General features: G+C 43.0%; 1 protein-coding gene and 9 non-coding genes across 11 annotated transcripts in view; 1 reads left to right on the top strand and 9 right to left on the bottom strand.

Moving 5' to 3' along the window:
* The window catches only part of dpysl3 (dihydropyrimidinase like 3), a 182,452-nt gene that overhangs the window by 119,407 nt on the left and 41,699 nt on the right, over nucleotides 1-21,346 (top strand). For both annotated transcript variants that reach the window (XM_020917905.2, XM_055148671.1), the window contains 2 exons: nucleotides 144-285; nucleotides 11,849-12,019. In XM_020917905.2, the coding sequence (XP_020773564.2) occupies nucleotides 144-285; nucleotides 11,849-12,019 (313 nt within the window). The remainder of the gene's footprint in view (nucleotides 1-143; nucleotides 286-11,848; nucleotides 12,020-21,346) is intronic.
* Nucleotides 696-769, bottom strand: trnai-aau (transfer RNA isoleucine (anticodon AAU)). Its single transcript has one exon. It is a non-coding gene; the product is annotated as a tRNA-Ile (tRNA).
* trnai-aau (transfer RNA isoleucine (anticodon AAU)) lies at nucleotides 1,075-1,148 on the bottom strand. Its single transcript has one exon. It is a non-coding gene; the product is annotated as a tRNA-Ile (tRNA).
* On the bottom strand, nucleotides 2,256-2,329 carry trnai-aau (transfer RNA isoleucine (anticodon AAU)). Its single transcript has one exon. It is a non-coding gene; the product is annotated as a tRNA-Ile (tRNA).
* trnai-aau (transfer RNA isoleucine (anticodon AAU)) lies at nucleotides 2,730-2,803 on the bottom strand. Its single transcript has one exon. It is a non-coding gene; the product is annotated as a tRNA-Ile (tRNA).
* On the bottom strand, nucleotides 3,847-3,920 carry trnai-aau (transfer RNA isoleucine (anticodon AAU)). The gene has a single exon. It is a non-coding gene; the product is annotated as a tRNA-Ile (tRNA).
* Nucleotides 4,321-4,394, bottom strand: trnai-aau (transfer RNA isoleucine (anticodon AAU)). Its single transcript has one exon. It is a non-coding gene; the product is annotated as a tRNA-Ile (tRNA).
* trnai-aau (transfer RNA isoleucine (anticodon AAU)) lies at nucleotides 5,609-5,682 on the bottom strand. Its single transcript has one exon. It is a non-coding gene; the product is annotated as a tRNA-Ile (tRNA).
* Nucleotides 7,097-7,170, bottom strand: trnai-aau (transfer RNA isoleucine (anticodon AAU)). Its single transcript has one exon. It is a non-coding gene; the product is annotated as a tRNA-Ile (tRNA).
* On the bottom strand, nucleotides 7,560-7,633 carry trnai-aau (transfer RNA isoleucine (anticodon AAU)). Its single transcript has one exon. It is a non-coding gene; the product is annotated as a tRNA-Ile (tRNA).

Below are 21,346 nucleotides of genomic sequence, written 5' to 3'. Positions count from 1 at the left end.
TAATATTTGAAATGTTTGAAAAGTCTGGGGGTTGAGCTCCATATATGAACTCTAATGTTAACAAGAGGTTATAGAAAAGTATTAGAAAAGCTGTAGTGAGTTTGTGATATGATTTGAAGCCAGTCTCTTGTGTGTTTGTGCAGTGGGGACCTCAGCGTGACGGGCAGCGCTCACTGCACCTTCAGCGTGGCTCAGAAGGCCATCGGAAAAGACGACTTCACTCAGATCCCAGAAGGAGTCAACGGAGTGGAGGAGCGCATGGCCCTCATCTGGGACAAGGCTGTGGTGAGCTCTCTATACAGTTCGCATTTACACTGCCACTAAAAATGTGACCTTTAGTAAACCATAGGGCTACTGTGCATTTTCTGTAGCTTTACATGATAACACAATTTGGAGAGTGATATATTGCTTCACAAAATAGCACAATAAATTATACACTTCTTGACAGTGACACTAGAAATCAGCCAATATAGACTTTTCTGTGGTTTAGAATCTGGAGAAACTGAAGGCTGATTAAAATGTCAACTTTTGGACCGATATAGAGGGCTGGTTTTGATGATTTTCCTAAAATGATGTAATTTCTTTTTACTACAAACTCACCCACAGCCCTGTTTTACCACAAACATATAAGAGAGTTGTGTAGTCATATTTTGTTCATCTATGAAGTCATATTAAGATATGTGTTAAAACTCAGGTGGCCCGTACGGGGATTGAACCCGTGACCTTGGCGTTATTAGCACCACGCTCTAACCAACTGAGCTAACCAGCCATGCCTTGTGTGAATTTCTTAGACTCTTTGAATTTTTATAGTAAAGTTAGAAAAGTGATACAATGACTTGAGAATATTTTCGATTGGAGTTGGTGCCGGAGTATCTTCAGGGAACCAAAGGGTCGAGCAATCTGACTCCAGTCCATGAACTTTGGGTAAAGTCCACTACTTGCTAAAACAACGTTAAATACTTCAGAATGTCTTAGGAGAAGTCTTTAAATTGATGCTTTCCAAACACAAAATCAAGTCTGAAATGTGTCATTGGTCCACAGTCATCCATGTTGAGATATGTGTTTAAAGTCAGCTGGCCTGTATGGGGATCGAACCCATGACCTTGGCGTTATTAGCACCACGCTCTAACCAACTGAGCTAACCGGCCATGCTTTGTGTGAATTTCTTAGATTCTTTGAATTTTTATAGTAAAGTTAGAAAAGTGGTGATATAATGATTTGCTACTGCACATGAGAATATTTTCGATTGGAGTTGGTGCCGGAGTATCTTCAGGGAACCAAAAGGTCGAGCAATTTGACTCCAGTCCATGAGCTTTGGGTAAAGTCCACTACTTGCTATAACAGAGTAAAATACTTCAGAATGTCTTAGGAGAAGTGTTTAAATTGATGCTTTCCACGCATGAAATCAAGTCTGAAATGTGTCAACAACACAGTGTTGCATCAACCCCATAAAGTTCTAGTTCATTCTGCAAATAGGAGGTGATAAGTTTTGCTTCAGGGCATGGCTTGTGATGAAAGCATTGGTCCACAATCACCAATTTTCCATGTTAAGATACGTGTCAATTCCCAGCTGGCCGTACGGATTGAACCATGACCTTGGCGTTATTAGCACCACGCTCTAACCAACTGAGCTAACCGGCCATGCCTTTTGTGAATTTCTTAGACTCTTTGAATTTTTATAGTAAAGTTAGAAAAGTCTGGTGATATAATGATTTGCTACTGCACATGAGAATATTTTCGATTGGAGTTGGTGCAGAAGTATCTTCAGGGAACCAAAGGGTCGAGCAATCTGACTCCAGTCCATGAACTTTGGGTAAAGTCCACTACTTGCTAAGGAGGAGACTGAGAAGGAGAAGGACGAGGTTTTTGGCCGTGGTGTTTTGGGGACAGCGGCAGCGACGTCCGTTGAAAGGAACGTGTGGATGGAGCGTAGCCAAGAGTGGTGAGTGGTGATGTGCTTCGCTTCAGTGACACGGAGTTCATTAACAATTTTCGCCTTCTTCAGTGCAGAATAGTGACGTTTGTGGCTTGTTCATAACGTGTAGGTCGAATGAATGCGCTTTGGCCATTCACACTGAAGTCGCATGTCAAAAGATCAGATATGTATCGGTTTCAGGACCACATATCCAAGTGGCCTGGGTCGCATTTGAAAAAATTGGATCTGTGCCATTCAGACTGTCTACAGGTCATGTAGAATCAGATTTGGGTCACTTGGTCCACAGTCTTTCATGTTAAGATAGGTGTTAAATCTTAGCTGGCCCGTATGGGGATCGAACCCATGACCTTGGCGTTATTAGCACCACGCTCTAACCAACTGAGCTAACCAGCCATGACTTTTGTGAATTTCTTAGACTCTTTGAATTTTTATAGTAAAGTTAGAAAAGTCTGGTGATATAATGATTTGCTACTGCACATGAGAATATTTTCGATTGGAGTTGGTGCCGGAGTATCTTCAGGGAACCAAAAGGTCGAGCAATTTGACTCCAGTCTATGAGCTTTGGGTAAAGTCCACTACTTGCTATAACAGAGTAAAATACTTCAGAATGTCTTAGGAGAAGTCTTTAAATTATGCTTTCCACGCATGAAATCAAGTCTGAAATGTGTCAACAACACAGTGTTGCATCAACCCCGTAAATTCTAGTTCATTCTGCAAATAGGAGGTGATAAGTTTCGCTTCAAAGCATTGGTCCACAGTCATCAGTCTTCCATGATATGTGTTAAAAGTCAGCTGGCCCGTATGGGGATCGAACCCATGACCTTGGCGTTATTAGCACCACGCTCTAACCAACTGAGCTAACCGGCCATACCTTGTGTGAATCACTTTGACTCTTAGAATTTTTATAGTAAAGTCAGAAAAGTCTGGTGATACAGTGACTTGCTACTGCACATGAGAATATTTTCGATTGGAGTTGGTGCAGAAGTATCTTCAGGGAACCAAAGGGTCGAGCAATCTGACTCCAGTCCATGAACTTTGGGTAAAGTCCACTACTTGCTAAGGAGAGACTGAGAAGGAGAAGGACGAGGTTTTTGGCGTGGTGTTTTGTGGGACAGCGGCAGCGACGTCCGTTGAAAGGAAGTGTGGAATGTGGAGACGTACCAAGAGTGGTGAGTGGCGATGTGCTTCGCTATAACGGAGTTCATAACAATTTTCGCCTTCTCAGTGAGAATAGTGACGTTTGTGGCTTGTTCATAACGGTAGGTCGAATGAATGTGCTTTGGCCATTCACTGAAGTCGATGCAAAAGATCAGATATGTTTCGGTTTCAGGGCACATATCCAAGTGGCCTGGGTCGCATTGAAAAAATTGATCTGTGCCATTCAGACTGTCAAAACATTGGATACAGGGCACATAAATCAGATTGGGTCACTTGGTCCACTGTCTTTCATGTTAAGATACGTGTTAAATCTTAGTGCCGTATGGGTCGAACCCTGATTGGCGTTANAGGAGAAGGACGAGGTTTTTTGGCCGTGGTGTTTTTTGGGACGCGGCAGCGACGGTCCGTTGAGAACGTGTGGATTGGAGACGTAGCCAAGAGTGGTGAGTGGCGATGTGCTTCGCTTCAGTGCACGGAGTTCATTACAATTTTCGCCTCTTCAGTGCAGAACAGTGCGTTTGTGGCTTTTCATACGTGTAGGTCGAATTGAATGCGCTTTGGCCATTCACACTGAAGTCGCATTCAAAAGATCAGATATGTATCGTTTCAGGACCACATATCCAAAGTGGCCTGGGTCGCATTTGAAAAAAATCGGATCTGTGCCATTCCAGACTGTATACAGGTCACATACAATCAGATTTGGGGCACTTGGTCCACAGTCTTTCATGTTCAGATACGTGTTAAATCTTAGCTGGCCTGTATGGGGATCGAACCCATGACCTTGGCTTTATTAGCACCACGCTCTAACCAACTGAGCTAACCGGCCATGATTTGTGTTAGTCACTTTGACTCTTAGAATTTTTATAGTAAAGTCAGAAAAGTCTGGTGATACAATGACTTGCTACTGCACATGAGAATATTTTCGATTGGAGTTGGTGCAGAAGTATCTTCAGGGAACCAAAGGGTCGAGCAATCTGACTCCAGTCCATGAACTTTGGGTAAAGTCCACTACTTGCTATAACAGAGTAAAATACTTCAGAATGTCTTAGGAGAAGTCTTTAAATTATGCTTTCCACGCATGAAATCAAGTCTGAAATGTGTCAACAACACAGTGTTGCATCAACCCCGTAAATTCTAGTTCATTCTGCAAATAGGAGGTGATAAGTTTCGCTTCAAAGCATTGGTCCACAGTCATCAGTCTTCCATGATATGTGTTAAAAGTCAGCTGGCCCGTATGGGGATCGAACCCATGACCTTGGCGTTATTAGCACCACGCTCTAACCAACTGAGCTAACCGGCCATGCCTTGTGTGAATCACTTTGACTCTTAGAATTTTTATAGTAAAGTTAGAAAAGACTCCCCACCCACCCGGAGAGGGCAAGCCACCTTTTTCCGGTCGAGAACCATGGCCTCAGACTTAGAAGATCCCAGCCGCTTCACACTCGGCTGCAACCGCCCCAGTGCACATTGCAGGTCCTGGTTCGATGAAGCCAACAGGACAACATCATCCGCAAACAGCAGAGATGAGATCCTGTGGTCCCCAAACCGGACCCCCTCCGGCCCCTGACTGCGCCTAGAAATTCTGTCCATAAAAACAATGAACAGAACCGGTGACAAAGGGCAGCCCTGGCGGAGTCCAACATGCACCGGGAACAGGTCTGATTTACTGCCCGCAATGCGAACACAGCTCCTGCTCCGGTCATACAGGGACCGGACAGCCCTTAGCAAAGGGCCCCAGACCCCATACTCCCAGAGCACCCCCCACAGGACACCACGAGGGACACGGTGGAATGCCTTCTCCAAGTCCACAAAGCACATGTGGACTGGTTGGGCAAACTCCCATGAACCCTCGAGCACCCTATGGAGAGTGTAGAGCTGGTCCAGTGTTCCACGGCCAGGACGAAAACCACACTGCTCTTCCTGGATCCGAGGTTCGACTATCGGCCGGATTCTCCTCTCCAGTACCCTGGCATAGACCTTACCGGGAAGGCTGAGGAGTGTGATTCCCCTATAGTTGGAACACACCCTCCGATCCCCCTTCTTATACAGAGGGACCACCACCCCGGTTTGCCAGCCCAGAGGTACTGTCCCCGACCGCCACGCGATGTTGAAGAGGCGTGTCAGCCAAGACAGCCCCACAACATCCAGAGACTTAAGGTACTCAGGACGGATCTCATCCAACCCCGGAGCCTTTCACAAAAACCTCGTGACTTCAGCCAGGGTGATGGATGAGTCGCATCCGAGTCCCCAGCCGGCCTCCTCCTCAGAAGACGTGACGGTGGGATTGAGGAGATCCTCAAAGTATCCACTGCCGAAGGAAGTTTAAATTACGCTTTCCACGCATGAAATCAAGTCTGAAATGTGTCAACAACACAGTGTTGCATCAACCCCATAAAGTTCTAGTTCATTCTGCAAATAGGAGGTGATAAGTTTCACTTCAGGGCATGGCTTGTGATGAAAGCATTGGTCCACAATCACCAGTTTTCCATGTTAAGATATGTGTTAAATCTTAGCTGGCCCGTATGGGGATCGAACCCATGACCTTGGCGTTATTAGCACCACGCTCTAACCAACTGAGCTAACTGGCCATGCTGTGTGTGAATTTCTTAGATTCTTTGAATTTTTATAGTAAAGTCAGAAAAGTCTGGTGATATAATGACTTGCTACTGCACATGAGAATATTTTCGATTGGAGTTGGTGCAGAAGTATCTTCAGGGAACCAAAGGGTCGAGCAATCTGACTCCAGTCCATGAACTTTGGGTAAAGTCCACCACTTACTAAAACGAAGTTAAATACTTAGGAGAAGTCTTTAAATTGATGCTTTCCAAACATGAAATCAAGTCTGAAATGTGTCAACAACACAGTGTTGCATCAACCCCATAAAGTTCTAGTTCATTTTGCAAATAGGTGATAAGTTTTGCCTCAGAGCATTGATACACAGTCATCAGTTTTCCATGTTAAGATATGGGCCATGCCTTGTGTGAATTTCTTAGACTCTTTGAATTTTTATAGTAAAGTTAGAAAAGTCTGGTGATATAATGATTTGCTACTGCACATGGAGAATATTTTCGATTGGAGTTGGTGCAGAAGTATCTTCAGGGAACCAAAGGGTCGAGCAATCTGACTCCAGTCCATGAACTTTGGGTAAAGTCCACCACTTGCTAAGGAGGAGACTGAGAAGGAGAAGGACGAGGTTTTTGGCCGTGGTGTTTTGTGGGACAGCGGCAGCGACGTCCGTTGAAAGGAACGTGTGGATGTGGAGACGTAGCCAAGAGTGGTGAGTGGCGATGTGCTTCGCTTCAGTGACACGGAGTTCATTAACAATTTTCGCCTTCTTCAGTGCAGAATAGTGACGTTTGTGGCTTGTTCATAACGTGTAGGTCGAATGAATGCGCTTTGGCCATTCACACTGAAGTCGCATGTCAAAAGATCAGATATGTATCGGTTTCAGGACCACATATCCAAGTGGCCTGGGTCGCATTTGAAAAAATCGGATCTGTGCCATTCAGACTGTCATAAAAAGATTGGATACAGGTCACATAGAATCAGTTTGGGTCACTTGGTCCACAGTCTTTCATGTTGAGATACGTGTTAAATCTTAGCTGGCCCGTATCGAAATGATCTTGTTATTAGCACCACGCTCTAACCAACTGAGCTAACTGGCCATGCATTGAGAGGATTTCTTAGTTTTAGTAAAGTTAGAAAAGTCTGGTGATACAATGACTTGCTACTGCACATAGAATATTTTCGATTGGAGTTGGTGCAGAAGTATCTTCAGGGAACCAAAGGTCGAGCATTGACTCCAGTCCATGAACTTTGGGTAAAGTCCCTACTTGCCATATGTAATCGGTTTAGGAGAATTCCAATGGCTGGTCGCATTTGAAAAAATCGGATCTGTGCCATTCAGACTGTCATAAAAAGATTGGATACAGGTCACATAGAATCAGATTTGGGTCACTTGGTCCACAGTCTTTCATGTTAAGATATGTGTTAAATCTTAGCTGGCCCGTATGGGGATCGAACCCATGACCTTGGCGTTATTAGCACCACGCTCTAACCAACTGAGCTAACCGGCCATGATTTCTGTTAGTCACTTTGACTCTTAGTAAAGTCAGAAAAGTCTGGTGATACAATGATTTGCTACTGCACATGAGAATATTTTCGATTGGAGTTGGTGCAGAAGTATCTTCAGGGAACCAAAGGTCGAGCAATTGACTTCCAGTCCGTGAACTTTGGGTAAAGTCCACCACTTGCTATAACAGAGTAAAATACTTCAGAATGTCTTAGGAGAAGTCTTTAAATTGATGCTTTCCAAACATGAAATCAAGTCTGAAATGTGTCAACAACACAGTGTTGCATCAACCCCGTAAATTCTAGTTCATTCTGCAAATAGGAGGTGATAAGTTTCGCTTCAAAGCATTGGTCCACAGACATCAGTCTTTCATGATATGTGTTAAAAGTAAGCTGGCCCGTATGGGGATCGAACCCATGCCCTTGGCGTTATTAGCACTACGCTCTAACCAACTGAGCTAACCGGCCATTTTTTGTGTGAATCACTTTGACTCTTAGAATTTTTATAGCAAAGTTAGAAAAGACTCCCCACCCACCCGGAGAGGGCAAGCCACCTTTTTCCGGTCGAGAACCATGGCCTCAGACTTAGAAGATCCCAGCCGCTTCACACTCGGCTGCAAACCGCCCCAGTGCACATTGCAGGTCCTGGTTCGATGAAGCCAACAGGACAACATCATCCGCAATAACAGCAGAGATGAGATCCTGTGGTCCCCAAAACCGGACCCCCTCCGGCCCCTGACTGCGCCTAGAAATTTCTGTCCATAAAAACAATGAACAGAACCGGTGACAAAGGGCAGCCCTAGCGGAGTCCAACATGCACCGGGAACAGGTCTGATTTACTGCCCGCAATGCGAACACAGCTCCTGCTCCGGTCATACAGGGACCGGACAGCCCTTAGCAAAGGGCCCCAGACCCCATACTCCCAGAGCACCCCCACAGGACACCATTGAGGGACACGGTCAATGCCTTCTCCAAGTCCACAAAGCACATGTGGACTGGTTGGGCAAACTCCCATGAACCCTCGAGCACCCGATGGAGAGTTGTAGAGCTGGTCCAGTGTTCCACGGCCAGGACGAAAACACACTGCTCTTCCTGGATCCGAGGTTCGACTATCGGCCGGATTCTCCTCTCCAGTACCCTGGCATAGACCTATACCGGGAAGGCTTGAGGAGGTGATTCCCTATAGTTTGGAACACACCCTCCGATCCCCCTTCTTATACAGAGGGAGACCACCGGGTTTTGCCAGCCCAGAGGTACTGTCCCGACCGCCACCGATGTTGAAGAGGCGTGTCAGCCAAGACAGCCCCACAACATCCAGAGACTTAGGTACTCAGGACGGATCTCATCAACCCCGGAGCCTTGCCACCAAGGAGCTTTCCAACCACCTCGGTGACTTCAGCCAGGGTGATGGATGAGTCCGCCTCCGAGTCCCCAGTCTCGGCCTCCTCCTCGGAAGACGTGACGGTGGGATTGAGGAGATCCTCAAAGTATTCCTTCCACTGCCGGACAACTTAGGAGAAGTGTTTAAATTATGCTTTCCACGCATGAAATCAAGTCTGAAATGTGTCAACAACACAGTGTTGCATCAACCCCATAAAGTTCTAGTTCATTCTGCAAATAGGAGGTGATAAGTTTTGCTTCAGAGCATGGTTTGAGATGAAAGCATTGGTCCACAATCATCAATTTTCCATGTTATGATATGTGTCAAATCCCAGCTGGCCCGTACGGGGATTGAACCCATGACCTTGGCGTATCTTGGCCTATGTATCAAGATATGTATCATATCTTGGCCTATGTATCAAGATATGTATCGTATCTTGGCCTATGTATCAAGATATGTATCGTATCTTGGCCTATGTATCAAGATATGTATCGTATCTTGGCCTGTGGTATCAGATATGTATCGTATCTTTGGCCTATGTATCATGTAGATATGTATCGTATCTTGGCCTGTGTATCAAGATATGTATCGTATCTTGGCCTATGTATCAAATATGTATGCGTATGTGGCCTATGTATCAAGATAATTTGCATCGTATCTTGGCCTATGTATCGAGGTATGTATCGTATCGTGGCCTATGTATCGAGATATGTATCGTATCGGTAACTTCTTAATGATACCCAGCCATAATTCCCAGTAGCACTTGGACAATGTACAATCCACTTACAAAACAATAGCGACAGAATCAAACATCTGGAGACGCTACTTCATCTGATTCACAAGTTTACCAAATCATTACAAAGTGTACCCGACTTGTTTTTTTCTCGTAAATGAATTATACTGTTTATATTTTCCCTATAGATTCTACTGTAACTTAGTGAAGGGACAAGATCTCATGCCACTTTTACGTGCACATAGGTGACTCTCACGATATGTTTATTCCTCGTGTTTACTTTTGCCAAGTGCTGCTGAGTTACATCTCTTGAGAAAAGCAGTGCTACAATGAGAGTAAAACAAAAGTAATTACAAATCGTGTGGCTGGCCGAAAACAGGAACCGAGCCGCTCTATTTATTTATTGTCCATTTTTCCGTGGCCTTCAGCACTCGGGGAAAAAAGAGGTTAAATTTAAATACACTTTCTCCTTTCACGGTTTGGAAAAGGTACTCCATCTTTAAGTAAGTAGTTTTAGAGTTTTTTAATCAAGGTTTGTAGATGTTTTTAGTCATTGAAAGTTCTTTGGAGAGTGTTTGTGCGTCTGGTCTGCTGTGCATGTGTGCGTCCTCTCGCTGTGTCCTCTGCGGCTTTGGGAATCGCTTTGATGATGCAACTGTTTTCACTCACGACTCGGGACGTTCTTCAGTGAGCTACTTCCTTTTCTTTCTCACATTATCTTAGAATCACACATGGGTTATTTTAGCCTAATGGTTTTCTACTGAACCAACAGCTCCCATTGTATTGTGAGATCATGTAAGCTGCAAAGTATTTGTCGTTCAGGCTATTAAAGGTGCATTGTGTAACTTTTCTCTTTTCTGGTGGACAGTCTGTCAAATGCTTTTCTCCGTGGAGATGTTATTGCTTTGCGTCACATTCTTGATTAAAATTTTTAGTCTGGTATTAAACCTTTCTATCTTCATGGAGACCAAACCGGACCGAGTTATAGTTACAGTTCAGATCTGTGGAGAGGCGGCCCCGCTCACAGTCAGAATGCCTGTTTTTCTAGGTATTTTTGAGCTATAAAACCAGCAAATGTAATGTGAAATTCAAAATATTATAAGTGGAGCTACGTAATGTCATACTGTGGAACATTCCAGGCAGAGCAATGACATATCCATAGAAACAAACAGGCTATGGACCTCCAACTAAAAAGTTACATAGTGCACCTTTAAAATAATATAATAATATCTACTGTAATTTTCGGATTATAAAGTCCGCCGGATTATAAGGCGAAAGAGAAAGCAAAACAAGCTCAGTTGGTAGAGTGTTTGTCCACTGATTTGAAGGTTGGCGGTTCACATCCTGCTCTCAACATAAACAGTGGTCAAATCCTCTGACCCACATGTTGGCGGTGCGATTCCAGCTCCCACAGATGAATACTGTCGTTGTGTCCTTACTTTGCCCCCAGTGTCTGTGTACACTGGTGTATGAAAGTGTGTGTGAATGGGTGAATGGTTTCATGATATAAAGTGATTTGAGTGCCTTGAAGGTGAAAAAAAAAACCTCTCCATTTTACCAAAACAGTTACACCTGTATCTCTGAGGCTTTTTGTATCAACACAATCTGAGCAGAAACAGCTGATTTAGTTGGAACTACAACAGATGAACTACAACAGATTCGTGTGTTTAAACAAGTCTCTTACACAGAAAAATACAATCACAAGCTAACTAAGTTTGTGCTGTTGAAATCCATCCATCCATTTTCTTCCACTTATCCGGGGCCAGGTCACGGGGGCAGCAGTCTAAGCAGGGACTCCCAGAGTTCCCTCACCCCAGACACTTCCTCCAGCTCCTCCGGGGGGGTGGGGGGAGCTGGAGGAAGTGTCCCAGGCCAGCCCAGAGACATAGTCCCTCCAGTGTGTCCTGGGTCTTCCCCGGGGCCTCCTCCCAGTGGGACATGTCTGGACACCTCCCGAGGGAGACGCCTAGGAGGAATCCAGAGCAGATGCTCAAGCCACCTCAACTGCTCCTCTCAACGTGAAGGAGCAGCAGCTCTACTGAAAGCTCCTCCTGTGTGACTGAGCACCTACCCTGTCTCTAAGGGAGCGCCCAGCCCCCCTGCGGAGGAAACTCATTTTGACCGCTTGAATCCGCGATCTCGTCCTTTCGGGCATTACCCAGAGTTCATGACCATAGGTGAGGGGAGGAACGTAGACCTTTGGTAAATCGAGAGTTTTGTCTTTCGGCTCAGCTCCCTCTTCACCACAACCGTCCAATACAGCGAACACATTACTTCCGATTGTTTAAATACATTTTGTATTTTTTCTTGAGTTTTCAGATAATTGAGTGTTTGTTAATGTGTACATTGTGGAACCATGGTCACTGCTGAATATTCTACCATAGAGACCCCAACCAGCATGACATCACTCCAAATTATCAATTATCACTTTTTTTTCCCTTAAAGTTATGATCTGGAATGAATTTTGTAAGTGGTGAAAAAATATGTACTGCTAAATACTTAACATACTTTTTTTTTTTTTTTTTTTAAGAGACGAGAGTAAACGTTGTCTGTGTTCTTCTCTTCGCAGACGACAGGAAAGATGGACGAGAACATGTTTGTGGCCGTGACCAGCACAAACGCAGCCAAGATCCTGAACCTGTACCCGCGGAAGGGACGAATCGCCGTGGGCTCCGACGCAGACCTGGTCATCTGGGACACCGACGCCGTCCGCACCATCACCGCCAAAACACACAACTCGGTATGACACGAAAACACTCTCCAATCAGTAAAACAACTCCCTGGATTTATTTTCAGCTTCATATCTTGACAGCTCTGGCTTCTAGTTTGAAAAATTTGTCTTGTCGCAGTACAGATATATTGTATAAGCAGCACGTCAAAATAAGTCCGCTGCGTGACATCTGCGTCGAGTTATCGCATTTTATTGTCCGATAATCAGGAAGTACACGGTAACATGCTAGTTGTCATGTTATGCTGTCTTTACCGTGTTGGCAATACACCGTTCTGGCCTCTGAAATTTGTGAAACTTTGCAGCTTATGCCATCAAGTTTCGTTGGGGGTGTGAAGCTAACTGAAGCACTACTCTGTCTGAAGCTCTGATACTCGAGTTAGACTTTAATCTGAGCTGAGGCTGTGCAATGAATTGAATATTGATCACAATTTTGATTTGTGTGTCAAACAATCTCCAGATTCATATAATCGAGTTGAAATGAAAAAGCTTAAAGTTTATTTTGGGCTGAATATATAGTTTATTTTGGATATATTTATACCTTATTTCATCTTCAAAGTATATTTTATTAATTTTATGTTCGATACATCACAAAACTATTCTAAGGTTCATATTTGTAGCCTATATTTATTTTAGTTTTGCGTAAATTATCAATAACAAAGTGTTTTTTTTAGAGAGAAATGCTGAATAAATGCATCATGTTAACTAAAAAATAATGGTTTGAATAATCGTGATTTCAATATTGACCAAAATAATCGTGATAATGATTTTTTCTATAATCGAGCAGCTCTAGTCTGAGCTTTATTTTGACACAGTCTGACCAGAAAGAGTTGACTAAGCTGGAACTACAAGATCGCATTAGCCAAGTTTTTGTTTGTTTGTTTGTTTGTTTGTTACCATGAACACGTAGCCTGATTCATCAGCCGGTTTTACTTTGTGACCTCGCAGCATTAGGTTTCATTCGCTCGACAGTAGGCGGGTGCTTTTTTTATTTAACCAATCGCTGCTATTTGGTCGTGATGTATGTAACGCGCCGCTAACGAGGCTAACTGGTATATTAAGCTTTTCCCAAATCCCGTAGGAAGAAGGACAATAACGTCTTTCCCCTTGATAAAATTCACCCAATATTCTCTTTGTTCCCGCTTTAAATCTTCGATCTCAGGAATCGTTGCCAACATTAAATACATGGCTCTTCAGTGAACTTGCACTTCCGGGGTTTTTGTGAACCGTCTAGTGCAGGGGTGGGCAAAGTACGGCCCGGGGGCCCTTTAAACCTTTTAATCCGGCCCGCCGAACTGGAATAAATTACAATAATAAACCTTGTTGATGTTTTATTTTTCATGCATTTCCGGCGTTTCCCAGTAGATGGCGCACTATATATGTATACATTGAGGTGTGCCGTATTATGTTGGCTGAAATGCTTTATGGGAAAGTGTTCTTACAGGAGTTATTCGGACCATGAGTGAAGTAGTTTTGTTCAAGATATAACTTTGCACTGCTTCCATTTTGAGTTGGTAAAAACCAAGAACGAGAACTTTATAGACATTGTCTTATAAGACTTAACACACAGAACGTCTTAAGAATCTTCTTGAATCGCAAGTGACTTCGCAGCATGGGTTCTGTTTCTTTGTAATATCTAATTCCTCACGAGTCACCTTCACCTGTGGTGTGCAGTGGAGCGGATCTGTTGATTTTTGTGTGTTCACGGCAATGTTGTAGTGTGTAGTGCGCTTCCTACATAAGCGTAAATACGAATATAACGCAGCTTAGGTCTTAACACGTCATGTCCTGTGTTCTTTCCGGCCCTTCAGGCAAATTTTAGGATCCTATGTGGCCCGCGAGCTAAAAAGTTTGCCCACCCCTGGTCTAGTGTATGCTGATTCCTGATCTCGTCGCTGGAGAGAAATGAAATTTAGCGGAGGCACCAGGTGGCTAATGAACACGTGTATTGGTGTTTTAATCAGACTATTTGTTTGCCATCGTGTGCATTGTTTCACCGGTAACTCCTCATCGGTGACCATTATACGCAGGACAGTCCCAGTTTTGACCCTGTGTCCCCGTCCCTACAAATTTATACAAAACCAGTGATTTGTCCCAGTTTTAGACAAGAAATGTCCCAGGTGTCTATATTTTTGACCAATTTGACACCTGCCATCAGTAAAGAGAGGCATAAATTGTCATTTGTTGTAGGTAAAATACAGAAAAGCTGCTTAAAAATGACCAAAACGGAAAGAAAATGTGATTGTACTGACTCACATGTTAGTCAGGAATGGGCTGAGTGCAGAACAATTTTCTGTAATTACACACTCATTTCACAATTGTATTATTACAAACCGCCCCAAACCAGGTGTCCCAGTTTTTGATTTTGAAAATCCGGTCAATCTAGACATCGACATACATGTGGAACACACAGATAACTCTTCTAAAAAAGCCTGAACTCTGCTCCACATCAAATGCTTTTACTGACACGGGACTGGCTCTGGCCCCTGAAGCCGATCATTGACCATTAAACACGACGGAATTTTTATCTAGATTGAAATTCGATTCACTCACTCTTCAGAAAACCAGATCATTATGTGTTCTAAAAATGTGCTACAATCACAATTTTTAATTTTTTTTTCCAAATTGTGCAATGGAATGTTCCACAGTGTGACATTAAACAGCTCTATTTTATTTTATTTTTTTAAATTTATGTTTATTAAGGACATCACAATCGCATTAGACAAGCCAGATGCAAAAAACAAAGATACAAGACAAATAAGTTACATACAGATAAAATATATACAGTACATTTTCAGTGGATGTGTTTTTGATCGGAAACATACAATAATTTTAATTTCCTTTTAAAATTGTTGTTATTGGTTTCCAGTTTTAAATGAGCTGGTAAACCGTTCCGCAGACTGGCCCCTTTAAAAAAAACAACAAAAAAACGAGGACTGACCAAGAGCCGACCTGTACGTAGGAACAATACAATTACCACTAGTAGCGCCTGTCGTGTTCGCTCTACATTTATTCAATTACAGGTGGTTTTATAGCTCAGAAACGCCTAGAAAAACAACATTCTGCGGGGCGGCCTCTCCGCAGATCTGACCTGTAACTCGGTCATCCATCTTTGGTCTCCGTTATGATAAAAAGTTTTAATGCCATACTGCGAAAACACACTGCGAAACATTCCAGACGAAGCATCTCCACAGACAAAAGCATTTGATGGACTCTCCACCAGAAAAGTTACACAATGCACCTTTAAAGAGAGGATACAGTTTTAAGTTTTTAGTCGTACATTCTTTTGACGCATACAGCAGTTCCTAACAATATATAAGAAGTAGCTTTTGTGAACCTACCTTCTTCTTCAGATACTCTCCCACTGTATTTTTAATGAGCCTGGACTCGTATAAAAACCTTTGCCTTAGGTCCTTGTAAAAAGCATTACGTTGAGTTCAAATGTAATGGGAGATTTGTCCATGTTGCATTTGCACATGTGTTTGTATTTGTGAGAAACAAGCTGAGACACAGGAATGTCTGAGCTGCTGCCAGACACTTATCAGGTCCTTTAGACACAAATAAATCCACACTTTTTACAAGAAGCTTTCACGGACTTTTTCAGGTTCACGTTACAGTCGAAAGCAGCTACTCCAGTTCTAAACCCGGACTAAACCAGGTCTGGATTAGCACGGTTGATACTTTGCAGCTGATGTCATGACTATTCACTGTGGTGTGATGTCAATGTAGGCACTGCTCTGTCTGAAGTTCTGTTACACTTTAATCCGACCAGAAAGACCTGATTTACACATGAAATTACAGTCACAAGCGAACTAGCATCACCTAACAGTTTTTCAGTTTAGTCACTCTCAAACCCATCCATCCATTTTCTTCTGCTTATCCGGGGTCAGGCCGGGGGCAGCAGTCTAAGCAGGGACTCCCAGACTTCCCTCACTTCCCTCAGTTTGTCCTGGGTCATCCCCGGGGCCTCCTCCCAGTGGGACATGCCCGGAACACCTCCCGAGGAAGGCGCCCAGGAGGCATTAAGAACAGATGCTCGAGCCACCTCAGCTGCTCCTCTCGATGTGGAGGAGCAGCGACTCTACTCCGAGCTCCTCTTGTGTGACCGAGCTCCTCACTCTATCTCTAAAGGGCCGTTCTCACCAAAGCGTCAAAAAACGCCTTGACGCCTCTATTTGGACGCCTTTGCATTTGAGTTTAGACGCCCCCGACGCGCGTCCGTTGCCCTGGAAACAAGAGCCCGGTCCTGGTCTTTTCCCGAAACAATGTCAGACCAGACTGAGAGAGTGTTTTTATGACATAAAACATTAGCAGAGGAGATCGGGTCGACGACTGGTGTGTATATATATTTATACTCCGCTAATGACACTGGATCAGTCTCGGTCTAGTCCTGGTCTAATCACGGTCTAGTCCCGGTCTAGTCGTGGTTTAATCTCGGTCTATTCAGGGTCTAGTCCTTGTTTAGTCCCGGTCTAGTCCTGGTTTAGTCCTGGTCTAGTCTCGGTCTAGTCCTTGTTTAGTCCCGGTCTAGTCCTGGTTTGATCCCGGTCTAGTCTCGGTCTAGTCCTTGTTTAGTCCTGGTTTAGTCCTGGTCTAGTCCTGGTTTAGTCCTGGTCCGGTCCTGGTGTAGTCTTCGCAATCGGCTTGATGTTTGTGGTGTATATATTTATTCTCCGCTCATGTTTGTGGTTCTCTCTCTGGTTCTTGGGTTTTTCTTCCTGATAATAACGTCGCTGCGTCACTGGATACTCGTCCCTGATTGGTCGACGCGGCTCGTCTGACGCAAAAAGTTCAGCATTTTCAGCTTCTTGACGCTGACGCCTTGGACGCGTGTCTTGCCCGCTGACGCCAAAACGCTCAAGACGCGCCGCGTAGACGCCAGATTCGCGCCGCACTGACGCCGAAAATGCAGGAAGCTCTAGTCGCGCATCCACATAGACTTTACATTGAAAGTGGACGCTTTGACGCCTTGGTGCGAACGGCCCTTAAGGGAGCGCCCAGCCACCCTGCGGAGGAAACTCATTTTGTGCGCTTGTATCCGCGATCTAGTCCTTTTGGTCATTACCCAGAGCTCGTGACAATAGGTGAGAGGAGGAACGGAGATTGACCGCAAATCGAGAGCCTTTTGTTTTCTTTCACAAACTTTAACTTCTTGGTTTTTTTTTAAAGACAATACAGTGAAGTGTATTTACCTTGTCGACATGTTTGTTGGTGGTGACGTGTCGTATATCAGCTGCTGTTTCTCAAACCTTTTTGTTAAAATTCACCTAAACAGCACCATGAACGCTCCTCCTTTAAACACTCCTGACAATGTGTTATTTAAATCCATTTTGTATGTTTTCTTGAGTTTTCAGGCAAAACTTATTTGATACTTAATTGTTTATGTGTGCGTAAACATACATGTAGAACACCCCCAGAGTAATGTCACTCCAAAGTACCATTACTACAGTTGTTCTAACCAAGAATTTATCTACAGGACAAGAAAATGTGAATAATATTGAATATAAATTCCATTTTGAACCTAATTTGGAATTGGAATCACTGCTGCATCACTCACAAGTTACTCTCTACAACTACAGTTACTAGTTGATTCAACAGTACAAGTGCTACTTCTGCGATTACTGTTTACTCACCCCAAAAACACACAAATATAACCCACCCTACAGTTGCTATTACTACTACTACTACTACTTAACTACTACTTAATCTAGACCTACTTGTGTTCTACTAGTTCTATTGCTTCTACTACTGTGACTACTGTTAGTCAGCCTAAAAACATACTATCTCCACGACACTAGTACTCGCTATTACTACTACTACTACTACTACTACTACTACTACTACTACTACTACTATTACTACTACTACTAACCTAGGCCTACTTATATTCTACTAGTTCTATTGCAACTACTTCTGCGACTACTGTTACTCAGCCTAAACTCGTGTAACCTCCATGACACTAGTACTCGTTATCACTACTACTACTACTACTACTACTACTACTACTACTACTACTACTACTACTTAATTTAGGCCTACTTGTATTCTATTAGGTCTATTGCTTCTACTTCTGCAACTGCTGTTACTTAGCCTAAAAACGTACAACCTCCACTACACAAGTACTCACTATTTCTACTACTACTACTACGACTACTACTACTACTTAATCTAGTCTTACTACTACTACTACTACTACTACTTCCTAATCTATACTTACTTGTGTTCTACTAGTTCTATTGCAACTACTTCTGTGACTACTGTTACTCAGCCTAAACTCGTGTAACCTTTACAACACAAGTACTCACTATTACTACTACTACTACTACTACTACTACTACTACTACTACTATTACTACTACTACTTAACCTAGGCCTACTTATATTCTACTAGTTCTACTGCAACTACTTCTGCGACTTCTGTTACTCAGCCTAAACTCGTGTAACCTCCATGACACTAGTACTCGTTATCACTACTACTACTACTACTACTACTACTTAATTTAGGCCTACTTGTATTCTATTAGGTCTATTGCTTCTACTTCTGCAACTGCTGTTACTCAGCCTAAAAACGTACAACCTCCACCACACTAGTACTCACTATTACTACTACTACTACTACTACGACTACTACTACTTCTTAATCTAGTTTTACTACTACTACTACTACTATTACTACTACTTCCTAATCTATACTTACTTGTGTTCTACTAGTTCTATTGCAACTACTTCTGTGACTACTGTTACTCAGCCTAAACTCGTGTAACCTTCACTACACAAGTACTCACTATTAATACTACTACTACTACTACTACTACTACTACTACTACTACGCCTACTCCTCCTCCTCCGACTCTACTACTACTACTACTACTACTACTTCTTCTTCTTCTTCTGTCTACTCCTATTCTACTAGTTGTATTGCTACTAATTCTGTTACTCAACCTAAAACTACAGTTGCTACTACTACTACTACTACTACTACTACTACTACTACTACTACTACTACTACTACTACTACTACTACTACCACTGCCTATCTCAATATATGGAGAGGTGTCCCAGGTGCTACTTAAAATACACAGAATATACTTTTATCTTACCTGATTACTGCTAGAACTACTGCTACTACTCCTGCTCTTACCATCATACATACTACTACTACTACTACTACTACTACTACTACTACTACTACTACTAGAAGCTATTGTTCTCACATTGTCCTTCCTCTCTGAAACAGACCATCCTTCTCTCTTATTCTGATTACATTTCCGTTCTTGTAGATGACAGCGGACCTCTCAGAGTGAAGGGTTATGGGAATCTTTCCACCGAGATGAAGAACATGTGCTGACGTTTGAGTGTTTTTCAAAAGTCCAGATTTCATGAGGATAAGTTGAGGTCATGAGACTGGAGATTTCACAGGAGAGCTGGCGGAACACACAGATGACATGGTACCTGACAACATGTGCTGTTTAGCTTTGGCCTGTACACGGTCTGCTATGACTATTAGGCTTTCAAGAGATATATACCGTATTTTTCAGACTATAAATTGCACTTTTTTCATGGTTTGGGTGATCCTGCGACTTATACTCCGGTGCGACTAATATATTAAAATATATAATTTCAGTGAGTGCGTATACATGCACATCAGTAACCCGGTTATTAGCCATACCCCGGTTATGTCAGTATTCGGGTTACTGCGTATACATGCGCACTGAGAAACCGGGATACTCATATCCGCGTATACATGATCAAATGGAGTATCCCGGTTTCTTGACATAATCTTACAAATGCGCAGGCGCAAAAATTAACTTAAATCAATTTCATAAACCAGGAAAAATACAAACCGTGAGCTCCTTTAGCATAAGATGCTAAGGAGCTACGAGATCTCCCACAATCCACTGTGCAGATTCTTCATTAAAATCTTCTGCATAAATAAACTCAACTTTACAACATATAAACCATAAACACTATAGAGCCACATCAGCCCGTTTGATCAAATAATTCAGCTGTGATCACATTTGTTTACGTTTTACAGAAACGAAACTTAAGACCGTAGGCTAATTAGCATAAACTGTTAGCGGCGATAAAAACAACTCGCTCCTTGCGCCGCTGATGTGATCAGTTTCTTTTGGACTAAATGACACGACTCTGTGGATTATGTGTGTTATTTCTGTGACAGAAGAGGCGCTAATGATGGTAAGTGTGTTCCGTGCATATAGAGTATAGGAGATAGTTCATGTCTTAGCTTTTCAGCGTCACACGAGTGCAGGTCGTACGAGTGCAGATTGTACGTGTGCAGGTTTAGCGCAGCTCTTTATTTTACAGTCATTTCACTCGTTTGGTCACTTTTATTTATGTTGGTCAATTTATTTATGTCACTACTGTTGTGGTGAAAGGCTGGAAAGTGTCTTTTGGACGCATGCGCACTCAACTTTATGTTGCAGTAACCGGGATACTGCGTTTACATGCCACAAGTAACCCGGTTACTATCGGAATAAACCAGCTACAGTAACCCGGTTTCTAATAACCGGGATACTGCCATAACCGGGTTACTGAAACCGGGTTACTGCGTATACATGCACCATCAAGAAACCGGGATACTCAAAAAACCCGATCATAACCGGGTTATTGATGTGCATGTATACGCACTCAATGTTTGTTATTTTCACAGCCGCGAGAAGGCGCTCTAAGCTTGTGTGCCAGTATCTGCTACTCCTTTTACTCCTGAACCACTGAAAATTAAAAATTTAAACATCAGCTTATAGAGACAACTGAGAGAGATTGGCCACAAATGCCCCCAAAAGGAAAATCATATTCTGCAGATTACAAGCTGCAAGTAGTGAAATATGCAGCTAGAAACGGTAATCAAACAGCAGGAAGAAAGTTTGGAGTGAGAGAGAAACTTGTGAGGGACTGTAGAAAAGCAGAGGAAACTCAAACTGTATTAAAAATATTATTGACAGAAGAGGAGGAGACACACCCGCGCAGCATGGTTTAGTCCTGTTAAAGTCCTGTTAAATCTTGGTTTTTAGTCCTGGTTTAGTCCTGGTTTAGATCTAGTTAAGACCTGGTTTTAGTCCTGGTTTAGAATCTAGTTTTAGACCTGATTTTAGTCCTGGTTTAGATCTAGTTTAGACCTGGTTTAGTCCTGGTTTAGACCTGGTTTAGATCTACTTTAAACCTGGTTTTAGTCCTGGTTTAGACCTAGTTTAGACCTGGTTTTAGTCCTGGTTTAGACCTGGTTTTAGTCCTGGTTTAGATCTAGTTTAGACCTGGTTTTAGTCCTGGTTCAGATCTAGTTTAGACCTGGTTTTAGTCCTGGTTTAGTCCTGGTTTAGA

The sequence above is a fragment of the Boleophthalmus pectinirostris genome, unplaced genomic scaffold (assembly GCF_026225935.1).
Source record: "Boleophthalmus pectinirostris isolate CB_2022bp ecotype Guang Dong unplaced genomic scaffold, ASM2622593v1 HiC_scaffold_12, whole genome shotgun sequence".
Classification (NCBI taxonomy): domain Eukaryota; kingdom Metazoa; phylum Chordata; class Actinopteri; order Gobiiformes; family Gobiidae; genus Boleophthalmus; species Boleophthalmus pectinirostris.
The sequence above is the reverse complement of the archived record's forward strand: the minus strand, read 5'-3'. Positions and strand labels throughout refer to the sequence as shown.